The sequence below is a fragment of the Patella vulgata genome, chromosome 6, assembly GCF_932274485.2.
Source record: "Patella vulgata chromosome 6, xgPatVulg1.2, whole genome shotgun sequence".
Lineage (NCBI taxonomy): Eukaryota > Metazoa > Mollusca > Gastropoda > Patellidae > Patella > Patella vulgata.
In genome coordinates, this window is record NC_065884.2 from 61991939 (window position 1) to 62012354 (window position 20416).

Below are 20416 nucleotides of genomic sequence, written 5' to 3' on the forward strand. Positions count from 1 at the left end.
ATAGGCAATACGATATATTTTCTACCAGGGCGTTCAGTGTTCTTTTATGCATTTCATTACGTATTTTGTTGACATTTGTTATGGGGCAGGATTTTGGATGGTGCCCTAGATTTAGACCCCTTTCTAGATCAGCTACTGTACACATTGACTAGCGCCGTCACTGATTCTCCAATTAATCTTTATCCCGAATCACCTTAATTTTACGAGTGTTGTCCCTTGTTGATTGGCAATTAAATGTTATCCAGACATAGAGATTGATTGGATCGGGTCGTAACAGTAAAATATTGTCTATGTAAACTATTGTATATTTTATTTCAAACAGGAAAGCAAAGTAAATTATGTGATTTTGATAAAAAAAAAAACGAACAAACGAAACAATCAACAACCAACAAACAACAACAACAAAAAGAAACAACAATGGAGATTTAGAAATTATTTCTGAATTTTCGGATTTAGAACTGAAGGATATGTTATGTTTATTTGTTTTATATTCTTAAGGCTTTGTCAATATGTAATTTTAATTTTCCAGATCGCGATGCAGATGATAGTCAAATGTGTAGTGATGAGGAGAGTGGGAAGGAAGAAGAGGGAAAGGAAAGAATAAATGAAAGACAAGAGGATGCGAATCAGCAACAAAGAAAGACGGTGGCTCAGATAATGCGAGACAAGAAAAAACAAACATCTTTAACTTTACAGTGGTCAGTTTATTTTATTATAAACACATTCCAAATACATAATAAAAACTTATTATAGGTCTTTCTTTAGGACTTAAATGTTATATAAATTATCAATTAGTCAATTAGACATTAAGTAAATTACCAAGACCACAATTAACCCTCGATGCCATCGGATGCTCGGGATTTTAAATACGATTGACAGTTTATGATTTAATTTAAAAATGGATAATTGAGAGTTTGTTTATTATCTTAGCAATGACAATCGAGGTTAACTCGGCTTAGAGTGGGGTAATTTTAAACTATTATCGTATTATCGTATTATATAATGTCCCTTTAATTTTAAATTGCTAAGAAATGAAATGGGGTTCAACGTTGTATACTCTTCTGCACTAACGGGGATAATAAAGACTTTGAGGCACATTTTGTCTTGGCAGTGGCATTTCAGGCTACTTGTTTTCTAATTCCGAATTTCAAGGGTTCATTTGTGTGTGCGCTAACGAGTACGCGGGGTCTCGTTTTTTCGGAGCATCGGAACAACTAGCAAGGCCCTCTGTTCTACACCATTGACAAGGGGAAAGAAACTGGAACTCTTTAAACATGCATTATGCAAGAGGTAAATCTGCCTATTGCAGGTCTATTAATTAGACATTTATTAACATGAAAATACCATAATCAATTCTCGATGCCATTTTATCTGTCCGATTTTTATTGGATTTGAACGTCCGTTGCTGATTAAACGCAAAAAAATGGATAATCGAGACTTTGTTAATTATCGTTATAACGCTAACAATGACAATCGAAGGTACAAAAATTTCAAAATAAGTTTTGAAGCAATTTGACTGAAATTTTCAGCATATTCCCTTTACATCATCTAGTTTTTAACTACTATAGTGCGAACTGTCGGGTCTTTATCTAATCTATATAATCTTCCATAATGTATCTTTAAGTAAAACCCCTCAACAAAACTGACTGCTATGTGTAGACACTGCAGTTCTTATTCAATTTGATTCAGTTGATATTTTATTGGAAAACTGGTCTTCTTTATAAATATTTCATTTCGTTCTAATTCCCAATTCTAGGGATAGCTAGCTTTCAATAACAAAAATTTCGTTTCGTTAAAATTTCCCACAGTAAAAGATACATGTAGCTAGTTTTCAATAATAAATATTTCGTTTTAATTTCCTGCTTTAGGACTACACATAATGTATAATAAATATTTCGATTTAATTTCCAACTTTAGAACAGATCAGTAATGTTTATGTATATAAATATTTCTTTTCGTTTAAATTTCCTACTGTAGGTCAATAGCTAGTTTATATATAATAAATATTACGTTTTAAATTCCCGCTTTAGGAATATAGATAGTTTATGTATATACATATTTCGTTTCGTTTTAATTTCCCACACTGTGGATAGCTAGCTAACAATAATACATATTTCGTTTCGTTTCAATTTCCCACATTATCGTCAGAGAGCTTTCAATAATAAATAGTTCGTTTCGTTTTAATTTCTCGCTTTAGGACTATAGATAGTTTATGCATAATAAATATTTGATAATTTATGTAAATTAATATTTCGTTTCGTTAGAAATACGCGATGTAAAGCGATATTATAATCTAACTTAATACGTAATATAGAGGGTATTAACTATTATTAAACTAATCTTAATAAAAGCAAAAATAATTCACGAATCAGATTAAAAGGGATTAAATAAATAAAACTGGGGTCAATTTGAAGTAGATTAAACTACTGTGTAATATTTGCTGCGTTACTAGGAAACGATGTATACTATAGTATGATATAGTACAATATACAATACATAGATACTAGAATTCTCTGATAAATAGGAGAAGCCACATAGGCTCACTATAGATTCCAGATTGGAACCCGGTGGTGGTAGATAAAGTGCCTCCCTTGTCAGTGGTGTGGGGGTGGAGTGGGGAAACCTGACATGGAAGGGTATCAAGTCGTTTGGATGTGACTAAGAAACGCTCAATACTGCAAATCGCGTGCCCATAGCCCAGGTGGTGAAGACATGTAAGAAATTAAACCCCATTTCATTTCATTCCATTACACAGGACACACTTTTATGGAATACAATTTAATGTTTATTACTGAGCTATGTTTTAACTCGGATTCTCTTGTCTTTATCAGACTCGGTAATAAACGGTTGGATTCAACAGAATGGTGTCCAGTTTAATCAATTACTTCAAGCCAATGAAGCAAACTATAAATTTGTGTAGATCACCTATGAACGGGAACCGGTTTCACGTATTGACTCGCTATACGGTTTGGCTAGGTACCCTGCGCACGGGCCGCAAGAGCTCACGAGTCTATTTCGTTCTCTGTTGGAAGCAGTTACATCCTTAATTGCCCATTGACATCATTAATTGCCTCTATTGATATAACGTTTACCCAAATTTCGTGGGATCGAACGCTTTATACCACAGATGGAGCAACATGTGCAACCTTTGCCTCAAAGGCAGGTATAGGGTTAATCATGAGAATCTGATATACACAAAGTGGAAGTAGCATATAAAAAAACATACAACTGTCCGCCCTACATTTTAACGTAACCAATCTCTTAACTCTCTTATCCGTCCGCCTCAAAACCTAGCAGAAAAAATATATTTTAAACACTTTTGTTCGATTCTACACCAAAAAAGTCAACATAAATCGCCATGCAAAATGGGAAAAAAACGGAGAGAAAGACTATAAATAGCTTTTGCACGAGATTTGTAGAAATTAATGATGAGCTGTGTCCTGCTAGAGTGCTGTTCAACAACTGCAGTTGTTTACTAATGGTGAAGATTTTATATTGTCTCAACCGGGACAATGAGTTTATAACACAGTTGTTTACTAATGGTGAAAACATTCTACGTTGCTGCACCAACATTGCAGGGACTATTAGTTTATTATCTTAACAACGTTAGCAATGACAATCCCGGTGGAGACAATATATATTATTGGGTCTACTGCATGTATGCCTGTCATTTTATTATTTTTAAAAATCATGTGACGGTTACGGTTACTAATTTTGCAACTACAAAAATTAGATATTAGGTCCAAACTAAAAAGGGGGCTGTTTATATTTAATACAAGCTTTGGCTTATTAATATGAACGACCAGTGTTGAACTAAAATGCCGCACAAAATGAATGAGATCTAGCATTGTGATGTAAATAAAAATATATTAAAGCGCAATCGGTTGTCTTTAATTGTTGTTGAATTTTAACGGCATTAATAAATAAATTAAATTATTATTAGATGAATTAAATTATTATTAAATGAATTAAATTATTATTAAATGAATTACATTTTTATTAAATCAATTAAATTATTATTAAATCAATTAAATTATTATTAAATCAATTAAATTATAATTAAACCAATTCAATTATAATTAAACCAATTCAATTATTCTCAAATTAATAAAAAAAAATGTGTTAAACATATTAAATTAGTATTAAATACATTGAATTACATGTAGTATTAAATATATTACATTTTGTTTTTAAAATGAATTATTAATTGAATAAACTTACATGTTTTATTAACTGAATTAACTTATTATTAAATAAATTAAATTATTATTAAATCAATAAATTATTATTATTATTATAATATGCATTAAATTATTATTAAATCAATTAAATTATTATTAAATCAATTAAATTATTATTAAATCAATTAAATTAGCATTAAATATATTGAATGATTATTAAATCAATTAAAGTATTATTAAATAACATAACGTATTATTAAATGACTTAACGTATTATTAAATAACATAACGTATTATTAAATAACATAACGTATTATTAAATAACATAACGTATTATTAAATGACTTAACGTATTATTAAATGGATTAAAGTATTATCAAATTAATAATTATTAATAATAAAATTTGAAGGGAGACGAGCAAAGCGAGTAATAGAACACGAGAATGTACCCAATAACATCGACAAGACAAAACTCGTTGACGACACTCATCGTTTCAAGTGTGAAGTATTTTTACTTTATTTATTTTATCCCATGAAAAAAAAATCCCACTATTGAAAGCCGAGGTTTACTTACCGTATTATATTACATTGTCTCATAAAAGATTTAAATAAACGAGATCACATAGTTCAATTCCTAGTGTATTGTATTGTAAAGTAGGGGTTGGTGTCGCTTATATCATTGACAAGCTTGGTAAATAAGCACAGCCTGGCGTTAAATAGTTAGGTAATAGTTTACAGTGATAGAAATCCTATAGTTTAAGCCAGGACCCTTGAAGAAGGACAATAGAGTGTTTATATATAGTAGATATTGATATGTATAATACTAATAAACTATAAAATTAATAGTAATATAATATTTGGTAAATATAAAAGGTGTTTATGGTTAATTTCATGTAATAGACAACTCACAGAAAAAAAGATAATCAAAAGTCTTCTTCTTAAAGATAATTTGGGAAAATCTGTTAAGCAAAATATCCACAAATTAACAGGCCCTATCTTATATCATTAGTATTATTTAACATCATTTACAGTTCGTCGGAGATAAGAATATATTTCTGTAATTATAAGTCAGGAAACCGATTATTTTCATTTTATTTAAAGCCAAAATTACACCCAAAATTAATACATTATCTTAAGTATTTAACCACCGAGGTGGGGGCCGCGACGAACCTTGGGGATTTTATAACCCACGCCACCTCTTGATTATTGTAACACGTGCGACATTAAAAAATCATATCTCACATTGCATGCATAATCACAAAACATATAATTAGCTGAATGTTATTCTCCATTCAAAATAGCGGAAATATTATGTTATTCTGCCGACATATTTAGCGACAGACATCCTTGTTTTGACTGCCACAGTGACATTGTTCTTCCTGGCAACTTAAGATTTTAACCTTCAAATATGACGATTGACTTTAACTTTTTAATAACTCTTCATACAAGAATTAAATCATGGAAACGACCAAATATAAGTCGAACGGCTTAGATTCTTATATAACTATCTCCTAAGAGCCTTAATTTGTTTTCTCCCTGTGAGCTGGATATTTTTTTTCAGCATGTCATATTATACTTTTTATATTCAATGTTAATTTTAATCGAGGCGATTATGTTCCTAAATCTTTTTGAAAAGAAGGACAATCTTTTTACAATTCAAACCCATAGTGACAACAAATCATTTTTTTATCCTCGTCTTGACAAATATCTCGTGAAAGTTTGTTTATTTTAATGCATGTTATTTATTTAAAGGGTTTAAGGAACCTCGGGTAGTCGGATGTGAAAACTACCTCCTAGACTGATAGGCTAGAAATTGACAACTTCAAGTGATTCGCAAAGCTCGTGAATGTCATTAGGTGACGTATTCACGTTCTCCTTTATGCTAATTAGCTGCTCGATTGCAGGTATTAAATAAATTTAAAGTTTAAGTTTGTGTAAATGAAAAGTCAGATTGACAGTTTTGCACGACAGCTCGGGAATGTCTCAAATATTTTGTGATGAGTGGAATCAGAGTGGAAGAAATTGATTATAATATTTGTTTACAGTCAATCAGTGAACCTTTTATTTGTTTTATCGTGACGGTGTACCACAGGGATCCGATCTTGGGCCACTTACATCCCTACTATATATAAAGAGATACTGTTAAGTATATAATTTCAAACAATATTGTTATGAAAATTGTTGTCGAATAGAGGAAACACATAATAGTAAAGTTCATCATCCACTTTCTAACCAATAATATTTTTGAGACTAACACGACAATGTTTAGTTCAATGAATTTGTAGTTTGTTATGGGGTTTATGGGTCGGTGGGAAAATTGGTCGGTAGATAGGTGTGTCCGAACATCTTGGACAAGCTCGCGGTCATCTCCAATCCATTCCCATCAAGCATATCATAATGCAACCACATGGAAACTACAGAGATCAATGCGATGCAATTGAAAATAATTATATATCCAAACCCGCGGGATATTTGCGCCTGTTGTCATTTTCTTCAATTAATTATTGTCCACTGATAGTCGTTCGGCTGGGTCCGGTGTACACATTGGCTTGCACGTAAAAGAACCCTTGCCAGATGAAATTTGATATAAGCGTGGGCCTTAGCGCCACTCTCCGGGCAAAATGTCCTTTATAGCACACTGCATGACGTGCAGAAAAGTCGAAAATTAAACCTCATTTCATTTTAATAAGGATGTCATCCATACGTTTTAACCTTCAAATATTTTAGCCTAATTTTATCAGTGCTGAAGGTGTAATAATAAGACGTAGCTTTACGATACTTAAGCCTCCGAACCTTGATATAAACGAGATATGAAATATAACTGTGGTATCACCAGTGACAGGTTTATAATGTTTGTTAGTTAGTATTAATTGTAATTAAGATATCTAAATATAGATTGTATTTATCTTTAACAAGACAGATTTATTGCTCATATTGCCCTGTCTCGATACACTAGATAATAACTAATTTCAATATTTATCTCACTTGAAGACGATTAGGAAACCAATTCCCTGTTTTGACGATGGAGGGGTGGGGAGATTTTGGAGATTGAATTAAGAGCATGCTGTTGGAGCCGTTGTGTTGCAGATGGCTAGGGTGGGGTGGACTGTGGGCTGTGGGTTGTGATTGAGGTGTTGCTAACCATAGGGAAAGGGGATTTTGGCGATGTGATGGGAGGATACTTGCGATGTTGTAGTCGCGGTGACGGCGGGTGAGATGTGAAGATGCTGGTTTTGACAGGAAACGAGTGGTTGAAATATTGGTGATGGGATTGGGAGTTGTCGCTCGAAAAGTACATGTTGTATTAAAATCGAAAACGCCGACTAGACATTTTCAAATTGTTTCTCTTATTCGTCAAATAAAAATTATTTGAATTAGTTACGCTTGAAGATCTCTTCCTTCTCTTTCCGACAATTCTGCAATGAAAACTGGCGACAAATGGTCATATATATATCAATACATATTCTTTCGAACAATATTGTCCCCAAACGTATCTCAACAGCTATATACTGAGTAGTAGTATCATGTGTTCTAGAAAGGGTAAGCATACCCTGCCTAGTATTGTATTATTCATCCACCATTTCACAAATCCAAGTTGATCCCGTATCCCGCAAACCCAATTAAACGGTCTACGCCAGAAATCTCCCTTCGTTAATCCAATATGAAAATGTGGATTTGAGATATCTTCTTCAACCGTATAATGGTTTTGCTTTGGCTGAATATGCCGGGAAATTTGGAAATGAAATGAAATGGCGTTCAATGTCCTACTGTTCTGCTCCGAACTGGGCCAATGAAGACGGACATACGCCATACAGTGTGCTACGTCCTACCGAATTCCATCAGGCAAATGATCTGTCATGCACGACTGACACGGTGGAACCACGAAAAAATATCCCAATGAACTTTCTCGGCCAACACTGGTATCGAACATTTGGGACCTCCAGGTTAGCCAACCAACGTCTTACTCACTGAGCCACCGGGCAATTTGATGACAGTTGTGGGTTCCCCAACAAAACCACTGCGGCTCGCCACTTTACAATAATTATATTGTTTCAGGTTAGAAGAGAACTACAGTATATGTGAAGGTGTTTGTTTACCTCGATGTATTTTATACGCCCATTACCTGGATTTCTGTCGACGAGAAACATTGGAACCAGCTTGTGCTGCCACCTTTGGAAAGGTAAGCAACTCTAACTATATCCGACTACAAACACGTACCAGTCTATTGTTACTAATATAAGAATTTTGATAAACATCATGCACATGTTGTATGTTTTATTGTTAAATATAAAGGAGTGTACAGTCTCGTCCATACAATGTTTAGGTCATTTTGAGACTAAACGAGAGACGGACACGTCGGAAAATCGGCATTTCAGCCTACTCTAAATCGAATCCCGACTGTCATAGCCGAACCTCTGCTTTTCGTTCCATTCAAACGACTATTGAGAACCTGGCTTTAAAAAAACATCCTAAGGTTCTTCACGGCACACACCGGGGGGGGGGGGGGTCCAACACCCCGGGACATTCTGTTAGAAAGGCCAGTGTCCTACCACTTGATAACCGAGGCCCCCTTTATTGTTAAAAGAAGCCCCAATCTATTTAAGTCGCAAAAGCATTGTCATTAATCAGTCTTTAATAAAAATATTAATTTAGTAATTCTTAGAATTCAACCCCATTTTTGTGGCTCTAATGGGAGTACATGCCTTTTATATTATTAATTATAGACAATACGACAGAAATTTCCTCATCTAACAACAAGACGTTTGGGAACAAGAGGTCATTCCAAGTAAGTTTATTTCTCTATCAAAACTTTGCGAGTGTTTGTTTTGTCCTATAATTGTTCAATTGGTGCCTACTCGTCTTTACGCGTTTCGCTTTCCTCTTCATATTCTTAAAGTTTTAAATCTTATAAAAATAAAATATAGTACCATCGAACCTTACGGGCCACCGGATCAATTATTATCACAACTTGTCTCTGATCAACTACGTTATTATTATTATTATTATTATTATTATTATAGTTGTTTATTGTGTATATATTGTCGTATCATTATTTCACATTTCACATAGCTTAAGCCAGTCGTACACGAGCAAAGAAAATTTGACAAATTTCTTTGACGGTCTCTTCAAATTTTCTTGGTCGGAACTGTGAAGGAACCGCATTCATAGAACAAAAAGAAAGCCAACTTGTGTACAAAAAATTCAGAATAGTGATTTTAATTCCAAAAGAGCGTTTTTTTCTTGTTTCGGTCCTTATACTCCTTGAAGTGTTCCATAAGTACTCGCGACTTTGCAGTCCATCTAGCAGGATTTCTACCGTTCGATCAGTCCAAGTAATAGGCATATTTGCAATTTAATCAACGAGACGATAATCGAAAGTTCACCTACTTTTTCTTTGCACTTATCCGCCCCTGCGTCGAAAAATGAAAGTGAAATCATTAGATGCGTGCGCAGATTTGTGGCAAATTTATTTGACGGCCTATCGGACACGAACATAAGTTCCAAATCTTTGACACATTTATTTGACGAAAAGCTATGCATGCCAGCTTTTGTCAAATCTCATATGGCAAATGAAAATTTGGCAAATTTCCACTCGTACACGAGCAAATGTCTTTGACAAATCTCCATTTGTCAAACAAAATTTGCTCGTGTACGAAGGGCTTTATCTTTATTTCAATTGGAGAACACGTACTATACATGTAGATAGGAGGCAAATTTAGATACTTTTTAGTCTTTTGCATGTAGGGGTCTTTAGCAGTGAGAGGAAACCGCATAACACGGATATCACCCACGAAGTTAGATAGGTGCTCCCACACCTAGTCAAATCCTAGGCATTATGTAAGATTAGATAAAGAGCTGACAGTTCTCGCTATAATAGTTAAACAATAGATAATGACACGGGAATATGTTGAACATTTCAGTCAAATTACTTTACTCTGAACTGAGCTACCGTCGTTGGAAGAACAGTGTAGCCTTGATTGTCGTTGCTACCGTGGTTAAGATAATAAACAAAAACTCGATTATCCTTTTTCAAATTAAATCATTATATGACCCAACCGTTCTAATCTACTAAAAATCGGAGCCCTCGGATGGCATCGAGAGTTGTTAATGATTTATATAACATTTAAGGCCTAAAGAAAGACCTGCAATAGGCAGATTTAGCTCTCGCATAAAGTATGTTTAACTCAATGATAGATTTCAATATCTAAAGCGCACGCGTTACAAAATTCGGCCAACAAATCCTGCTTGTTTAACACGCCGTGTTATATTGTTTCATTGCTTGTTAAATATCCTTCAAGCTATGGACATAAGTTGTTTCGATATATGTTTTTTTACAGTCATTTCCTCTGGTGGACGGGTGACACACACACAAAAAAATCTTTTTATTTTATAACCAAGAAAAGTTTGCTATTTCAATACTTTGAGTAGGGACGCCAATAAATTTTATACTAAGATCTTGTACACTTGTGAAGTGATTGTTAGATACTTGTCGGGAACAGTAAAACACTCCAAACACATGTTGTCTTATTTATGGTACCATTTGGCGCTGTTGTAATGTTTATGGTGCTTCGCGGAATAGGCGGGTGCACGCGAACCTTATTGATTCAGAGATTGCGCAATTTTATTATTTCAACATCTTTCCGTGCTTGAGATATAGATTACAAGTTTTCTTTATTTTAATGAGTTTGAGGGTTTTTTGCGGGAGCTATGCAGGGAGTCAATTTAGTCGGAGATTGGGAAGGGGATCAAATTAAAGATAAATATGTGGCAAATTATTCTTCATTACTATTTTTTAGTGTGTATTTGTGGGTGGGGTGGGGGTGGGTGGAGTGAGCAGTTTCGAAACTACTGTTCAACCGTTTGTCTGTCAGACATGCGTCTTCTTTCTGCCGCCAAAATATTCGCCATTGTTACAAGTGGTTTGATCAGACATGGAAAATTCACGTGTACGTCAATGTGAAAACAGGACGATCGATAGATACAAGTATGTGCTTAAAAAAGAACAGAAAGCCGGAACAATTTAATATACTCGTAACATGGTTTTGTTTGATCGAATCAATTTATGGTAGATTGTCTGTATGCCTCCTCTGTCGAAAGCTTTTGTAAATATATGATTAAAAGCCCTCTTTATCGTATTTTAACCAAAATAAAACATAGTGATATGAAGGAGTTTGCGTTGATATTATCAAACAATTTGTTAAGTCCATACAGAGGCAATCAATGAAACTTTGATTACAGTTGGGTTTGGTTGAATATTCTGGTCTTTACACTACATTAAAATTTTACCTACTTCTATCATCGCCGTGTTCTGCCAATAAGAGTTGGGTTGTTTTTTTGTATCAGGCAATCAATACGACAAAAGTGGTATCGGGTGTTACAGAAAGGTTAAGCATACCATGCGTATTCTATATAATGTCTAATGTGTTATACCCGTTAATACTTATACCTATCTGGAGCTATGGCTTAGACCTGGTCCCGAGTTAACAAAGCATTCTCAGACTTAAGTTAACAATTTACTCGACTTTCAATCATTGTGTAAGAGAAATATCTTTGATCAAGAAACACAAAAATTTGCTCCTAGATTCGTATTGGTGTAATTGATACATTAAAACAACAGCAGTTTTATAAAGGGTTATATTTTAGTTAAAATAAGGCGAACATTTTTCGAGTAAATTCTTAACTTAAGCCTGAGAATGCTTTGTCAACTCGCGGCCAGAAAATTCATAAAAAGCGCAACATAAGTGTCAAGGGAAAGGGGAAAGAGAGATTTGCTATAAATGGACAATCTATAATTTTGGAAAATAATATTTTCAGTTTGACATTCTTTTAGGATTAGTGGTACTATATTTTATCAAAATTTTAAATGAACTGTAATTGACACATGATTTGATTCGTACCGATACAAAAGAAAACAATATATATATGAATAACGAACCAGTAGCTATTTTTTTTTTCTCCGTCGTATTTTCAGGTATCACTATTATGGAATAGGAATACGTGAAACCAGTCAATATTATCATTCTGTTTATTCTGGTAAAGGTTTAACAAGGTAAGTTTAGTTTAGTATAGGTCTGAAACGATGTGTTTTGTATGGTAACGGTTTAGCACGATGATTTTGTTTGGTAAAGGTGATCACTAAGTGTGTGTTCACAAGTTCATTCTGGTAATGGTTTAACACGATGAGTTTATTTTGGTTAAAGGTTAACACGACGAGTTTATTCTGGTAATAGCTTAACGTGATTAGTTGCTTTATTCTGGTTAAAGTGTAACACAACGAGTTTATTCTGGCAATTTTTTAACACGGTAAATTTATTCTGGTAAATGTTAACTCAATGAGTTTATTCTGGTATTTATTTAACACGAAGGGTTTATTCTGGTTAAATTGTAACACGATGAGTTTAGTCTAGTCAAAGTGTAACACGACGAGTTTAGTCTAGTTAAAGTGTAACACGACGAGTTTAGTCTAGTGAAAGTGTCACACGATGAGTTTAGTCTAGTTAAAGTGTAACACGATGAGTTTAGTCTAGCGAAAGTCTAGTCTAGTTCACACGAGGAGGTTAAAGTGAAACACGATGAGTTTAGTATGGTAATTGTTTAACACGACGAGTGTAGTATGGTAATTGTTTAACACGACGAGTGTAGTATGGTAATTGTTAACTCGATGAGTTTAGTTTGGTAATTGTTGAACACGGCGATTCAATATGGTTATTGTTTAACACGATGAATGTAATCTTGTTATTGTTTAGCACGATGAGTTTAGTCTAGTTAAAGTGTAACACGATGAGTTTAGTCTAGTTAAAGTGTAACACGGTGAGTTTAGAGTCTGGTCAAAGTGCAAAAAGATGATTTTAGTAAGGTAATGGTTTAACACAATATTCTATCACGAGTTCGACTAGAAACTTAGGGATATGATTTAAGTAGCTAAGAAATATATATTTAATACACTATAATCAAGTTCAAATAATTGTGACATCTTCATTCGTCCTTTGATCTAAACTTTAGAGTCCTCGCGAAACCAGACTACATGTAGCCTGTCTGTGTAACCCACAAAAGGGATATCAATTAATCATTTATATTTACCAATACATAAGACCTTTTATCTATATTTTAGATTTTCTGGGGCCAAGTTAAAAAACGAGGTAAGGCGGCAAATTTACATATTTATTACATTTTCACTTTTATGGAAACCGTTATACCTTTTGATCAATAGTAATTCCCAGGTGTTTGTTTCGCGGATTTGTATTTTATAACATACCGAAATCTGTGAAGTTAAATGTAAACCATGATTTTATATTTAAATATTAAATAAAAACGATTGAAACCTAAAAAATATATCATGCTATGAATTGTCAATTATGACTTAGATCAAAGAATATTATTAAATACTACGATATCAGATTTCTAAAAATAATTGAAAAGTCTGCAAACTGAACTAAACACGTTTCATTTATTTTAAGCATATAATATGTGTTTCTGATTTCTTTTTATTATTCAAATTATGTGTGAACAATGAAATTAATTGTGTAAATTATATATAAAAGAGTTAATGTCTTTTGATGTTGATATATATATTTTATTTCACATGGACGTGTAGTCGTGCACTTTGATTTTATTTTTTATTATTGGAAAATAATCCGTCTTTCAATATTTTAATGGAATTGTTTAACCTTTTACATATTAAATCAACAACTTTATTTGGTTTCGAATTGTTAATTTTTTAAAAAAGAGATTTTAACTGTGTATGACCATGGTCCGGAACCATAAAACTTGAAATCATACCTTGATACTACATCTTGAATTTATACCTTGATATCACACCTTGATGTTATAATTTGATTTTACACCTTGCTATTACACCCTGATATTACCCCTTGATATTACACCCTGATATCATACCCTGATATTACACCTTGATATCATACTTTGATATTACAACTTGATATTATATCTTGATATCACACCTTGATATCATACCTTGAAATTACACCTTGATATCATACCTTAAAATCGCACCTTGATATTACACTTTGATATAATATCTTGATATCACATATTGATATTATATCCTGATATTACACCTTGATCTTATAGCTTGATATTATACCGTGAAAACTTGCAACAAGCGATTGCTATTTTTTATATAAAACTTGAGTGGATTAATAAAAAGAGTGTGATGACCCAATTTATTTATTGATCACAGTAATATACCTTTAAGATCAACAGACGTCCATTGATATTTTGTTCATTGTTTTATATGCTAATTTTAACAATTTTCTATGTTGCAGGGTGGATTTACGAGGAAATATTCTCTAAGTTCTAAGACAGGAACATTATTACCAGACTTTCCTAATGCTAATTTTCTCATTTTACCATTATCACTACCTCGAGAAAAGGTAAGTTATAATAAATTCTCTTTTCACGTGGTGTGGTAGCGTGGGGTGCAAGTCGTTACTGGTATAAAGTGTGTCGCCATATTTTTGTACGAACATAACCAGTTTCCTTTATAAATACGTAACTGTTCATAGATAAGGATCAGGGTCCCCTTGCACGTGCACCGGGAGCAAACAGAAGGGAGATAAGTCTAAGATTTATGTGATTGATTTAGTTTCGTATAAAATGCTATCAGACAGTGATATTGAATTTGATAGAAATTAATCGTCAACTGTTGATAAGGATGTTGAAGGCTTGCGTTATAAATGGTATTTTAACGTTATCTGTGTTATACGGTAAAATTACTTTTAGTTCGTTATCAGAACCAAGTCAACAAAGTCTGTTGATTCAACTTGATATAAATTCGTGCCCCATGAAAAGCGAAACACATCGTATCTCCATTTATCAAACCTCTATTCCATTACCAGAAAATCTTTCATCAATAGTATCTTAATCTATCACATGACAAACTTTATAAATCAAACAATTGAACTTTGCCCATTTTAAACATGCCAATGACACATACAGTATCCTTGCATATCTTCAAACACAAAAAATAGTCTGTTATTAAATTTGTTGTGTGACTTGTATAGGTGAATTTTTGTATCTGAATAAATACAGATTTGTTAGTTGGTTTTTTTTTTTATTAAACGTAGATAAAACTTCTGATTAAATAAAAGCTAAGGTTATCTTTTTAAGCGCCCTAGCGATCTTCATGATAGGTCAACAAGTAAATTGAATTTAAAATCGTGAGAAAGGACACGCGACAGTTCTTTCTCCGCAGATGTGGCAACTTCCTAACTTGCACGTTCTCGGAGGGTGACAGACATATATGTTATTATGAGCAAAAAAGGTGTACGACTCCTAATTCTCTATTTCATCCACCCTCTCTTTTGTTTGCCAATTATTGTTGACTTTCTGGTCTTGAATTGAAGAAGGATGGTTGATTTCATATTTTCTGTCCTATTTTGGTGAATATTCATGATTGTGTGGGGGATGGGTCAAGGTGCAAACGGCCATTAGATTTCGCTTGACCTCACCCAAAACAATTCGAACCGACCACACCCCTTCAATATTTTTATTATGGGCATATGTGCATGAAAGAAAATTATAGGCAAAGAAATGGCATGGTTTTAACCCCTCGTTCTTTTTTTATATTATCGACTTCTGGGAGATTCTCAGTGTCTGAACCATGCTACAAAATACTTTCCCCTCGATTTGTGATAGAAATTACTTTGCCATTATGACCAAACACTTGACTCTCCAATCTAATTTGGTCTAGTACCTGCTTGACGATAACGCGGACATAGTTTATGGCGGGCGCGTGCAGACAATTTCGTCTCCAGCGACCAAAGAGTTCATATTTTGGGCGCCATGTTTAGGGTTGGTAAAATCAACAGGATTAGTCGATTGATGTATTTGAGAAAGACATTGTGATAAGTTAAACCCCAATCCCCTTGAAATATTGAAACAATTCACCACACAATTTATTGTTTGTCGTCTAGTTGTATACCACGCTTTTCTGGATTACCCTAGATTCTCCTTGCAGAACTCAGTTATTACAACAACTCACTTGGGTATTTAGCAATGGGAGGAAGCCGTAGAACCCGGAAAAAATGTGAAGCACAAAACCCCACTCCTTGTCAATGCGCAAGAAATGAAATGAAATGAAATGAGGTTTAACGTCCTACTGTTCTGCTCCTACTGGGATAATGAACAGGGTGTAGGCCATGTAGTGTGCTATCTATGACGGAAATTTTGCACGGACAGCGGCGCTACGGCATACCCTTATTTCGAATTAAAACTGCCAAAGGTTCTTTTCGGTCCATCCGAACGACTATACGTTGTTTCTTGCCGGGCCCTCCATCCTACACCACTGATCAGGGTCAACCACGCCGGACAATCCCGATGTATTTTCTCGACCAACGCAGGGATGGAACACGGGACCTCCAGGTTAGTGAGCCAACGTCCTGCTCACTAGGTCACAATGATCTAAAACGCAGGTGTTTAACTACTCGGCTACCCAGCCCGATTTCAAATCAAGTGCATAAACTTGACGAAGATTATTTTATAACTTGAACATTTATTAAAGTTAAACATGCATTTTGCTAGAGCTAAATCTGTCAATTGCAGGTCTTTCTTTAGGTCTGAAATGTTATCTAAATTAATAATCAGACATTAATTAACTTATCCAGACCATAATTAACTCTCGATGCCTGAGATTTTTTAGAGGATTTGAATACATTATGTGATGGATAATTTAACATAAAAAATGGATAATTGAGACTTTGTTGATAAAAGAAACAATGTTAGTAATGATGGTCGAGGATAGCCGAAAATTGAATCGTTAATATCTTGGTTCAGAGTGAAGCAATTGGGTTGAAATTTTCAGCATTTTCTGTTTTAATCATCCATATTTTAACTATTATAGCGAGAACTGTCAGCTCTTTATCTAATTTTACCTAATGCCCTTATATTTGTCTTAAAAACAGAAACAACACACTTTAAAATTATTTCCATATTCTTATCAACACTATTTCTTTGAATTGTGACCGAGTAAAAACTGAAGAACCGTCTTGAAAAGATAATCGTTTTATGTTGATTATAAAATCAATATTTGTTCGTTTTCTTAAAAAAAAGTTAAATATGAATTCGAGTTTGTTTATCCTAGTGTAGATAAAGTTGTTATCAATATGCCTTATGTAATGACCGAGTCCTAATGGAGTTAATGGAAGACGTCTAACAAACAACGAATTCAAGCCCATTAAGACAAGACCTGTGTCAGCTAGACTAGTAGGTTGATTATCTATCTGAACACTGATAACAACTAGAGTTAGTTTGTCCTGCTTTAATCTTTCTTGTCCGTGAAAATATACACATAGGCATAGGTTTAAAACGAAATAGGGTTCATTCATTCATTCATTCATTCGTTCACCAAGTTATTCAGTCAATCAAACAATACATACATAAGGTTAAAAATTTTTAAAAAATGTCATGCGAATCCCCCCCCCCCCCAGATATTAAAAATCAGTACCAGTGGTTCTAGCATGAGTAGTGGGGTGGGGGCTGAATGGTTAACGTGTGCGCGTTGCATCATAAGGTCTGTCATTGAGTCAAGTGTCGTGGTCTGTATGTGGCAAGGAGTAAGTTCGCCTATCCAACCTCGTACCGGGAATCCTCGTATTTAAGCCCATGGGCTTAATAACGAGTTTAAATTTCGAATTGAAGCCCATGGGCTTAAATTCAAAATTTATTTTAGAGTGGCACTGATGATTGTAAGATCTGATTTGTTCAAAGAACTTTGAAATTTAAAGTTTATGAACATTTTCTTTTTGTATTTCAGAACATTTATGTGACGGTGTATTACAATTGTGTTTTAAAAACCATTTTTGTTAATGGATTTGATACGTTCCATTTAAAATTATAAAAATAACCCAAATGTTTGTCATTTTTTCCTCTTTTCGAATTTAAGCCCTGGGCTTAATTTCAGAAGAAATGTTTCACTACTAAACATGGTCAAATTTGAAATTAAGCCCAGGGCTTAAATACGAGAATTCCCGGTAGGTTTTCTCCGAGTTCCCCGGTTTCCTCCTACTGCTAAAGACTCCTACGCACAATGAAATAAAATTGAATCATATATGAGTCCCAAAATGACCTAGTTTGTGTCAAGTGGACGTTAAACCTCATTTCTCTCTATATATCATGAGTAATCATTCGGTGACTCTTCAAAAACCGAAACTAAGTTAAATGGATTCCATTTCCAATACTTTTTTGATTATTAAACTGTAAAATATACGTTTCACTTTTTCATCTTGGTGTTGTGCAAAAATATTATCTCTCTTACGCCATTACATCCACATTTAAGTGACTTTACCAAAGCCGTATATAGGGCTTTGGACTTTACAACTAAATGACGTCATCAGGGATAGGACTAATACAGATCCTAATAAATCCATCAGACTCCATAAATCTAGTAAAGTGGACTTCCTGATTGACAATCGGTAGACAAATTCATAACACGAAAATCGCACGTACGATTAGCGAGTGACATAGTTGACGTATTATATGCCGTTCAGATGGCTACATATAAGCTAGTTTAAAAACCCCAGAGTGTGGAGTTCATTGAAAGCGAAACCAGATAACAATTCTGACAGCAGTATATATTTAATTACTCGATCACACATATTATCTTTTTTGAACCGCAAATTTCCACAAAGTGCGCAATCTAGATGATAGTTATAGAGCTGGAGTTAGTAGTTTGTTTTCCCCATATTTTTACATAAAAAAAACACGCACGTGCATATCTAAAATATCGAGAGCAACTAGTTGATAGTCAATTGCTATTGGCTATAAAAAAATCCCAAAGCATAAATCAATTCGTGTTTTGTGGGATATTTTTTTTTTTCTATTATTGGTGAATAAAACCAAAGGCTATCTTCTAAGTTTCAAGAAACTCGGGGGAAAAACAATTTTAAATTGCGAGAAAAAAACATATAACTATTAACTTTACAAATATAATCGCACATTTCCATAATTACACTAATTTTGGGGTGGACACTTTTTGTCAGCACTTTATTATGATGCTTATAATTAGTGAATTTAATGTGAAACGTTTTGGAAATGAAATGAGGTTTAAATTCTTAACCGACTTAGCCAATGACGACGTTGTGGAATTGTATATTTCAGAAATCGAAAATTACTGTGGTTGGTCCATAGGCTAGACTAAGATTTCATTTCCATTTCATTGTTTTTCATTCCTTTTTTTCTCATGTTTATATTAAGATAAATTATGTTATTGTATTTGTATAGGTGGAGACGTTTATTATGATGTATAAAACACACTGTCAATGTATACTAGATACAGCCATTAATGCCAACTTCGAAGAGGTTTGTTTTTCTTTTATATTATTTCATTGTAAATCGTTTGATAGACGGGATATCACAAGCTGTAAATAACATTATAAGATATGGATTAATGACCATTATGAATATCTAATATGACATTCACACCCCTTGTTATACTTGGAGAGATTTTTTTAAAACAAACATTAAAATTTGCGGTTGAATCGAATAAACAGCAAGTTGGCCAAGAAAGTATTTCGGGATTTTCCAGGCTGTTCTTTCTTGGCACCCAAAAACAGATATGAAAAGAAAAACTGTTGCATACCACCGGTAACACAATAAGATCTCCTTTCAGTAGAAAAAAAGAAGAAAATCGAAATATGACTAGCCCGACGCGCCGCTGACAGGACAAAATGGCCACCATAAGTTCGTAGCACACTGCGTGGCGTACGTCTGCCTTTATTAGCCCCGTTGGTGCAACAAAGTAGGACGTTCACCCGCGTTTCATTTCATTCCATTTCTGCCAATTGATTTAATTTCATTTTAAATGAACAACAATTCGCAGTTCACAATCCATAAAGGAAATAGAAGAGACATAGCACAATTGATCTTATTTAGCAACACCCCCGTTCCAATATGATGATAACGATGAATTTTTGATTCAAGTGACTGCATATTTTTTTTTGTAGATTCAGAATTTTTTGCTCCATTTCTGGCAAGGTTTACCGGAACATCTTCTACCGCTGATTGATAATGGTGTTGTTGTTGATATTATCTGTGTCTGTGATTCTATACTATATAAGGTAGTGTATACGTCATTCTACACTATATAACGTAGTGTATACGTCATTCTATTTATAAAAAGTAGTGTCTACGCCATTTTATGCCATGTAAATTAGTGTATACCCCATTTTATGCCATGTAAAGAAGTGTATACGTCATTCGACACTGTAATATAAGGT

General features: G+C 33.9%; 1 protein-coding gene across 1 annotated transcript in view; it reads left to right on the forward strand.

Moving 5' to 3' along the window:
* Nucleotides 1-20416, forward strand: part of LOC126824435 (DNA-binding protein RFX6-like) — a 41123-nt gene that overhangs the window by 8545 nt on the left and 12162 nt on the right. The window contains exons 2-9 of the mRNA XM_056101768.1: nucleotides 530-698; nucleotides 8238-8361; nucleotides 8906-8967; nucleotides 12154-12231; nucleotides 13294-13321; nucleotides 14468-14575; nucleotides 19422-19499; nucleotides 20144-20257. Coding sequence (XP_055957743.1) covers nucleotides 530-698; nucleotides 8238-8361; nucleotides 8906-8967; nucleotides 12154-12231; nucleotides 13294-13321; nucleotides 14468-14575; nucleotides 19422-19499; nucleotides 20144-20257 — 761 coding nt within the window. The remainder of the gene's footprint in view (nucleotides 1-529; nucleotides 699-8237; nucleotides 8362-8905; nucleotides 8968-12153; nucleotides 12232-13293; nucleotides 13322-14467; nucleotides 14576-19421; nucleotides 19500-20143; nucleotides 20258-20416) is intronic.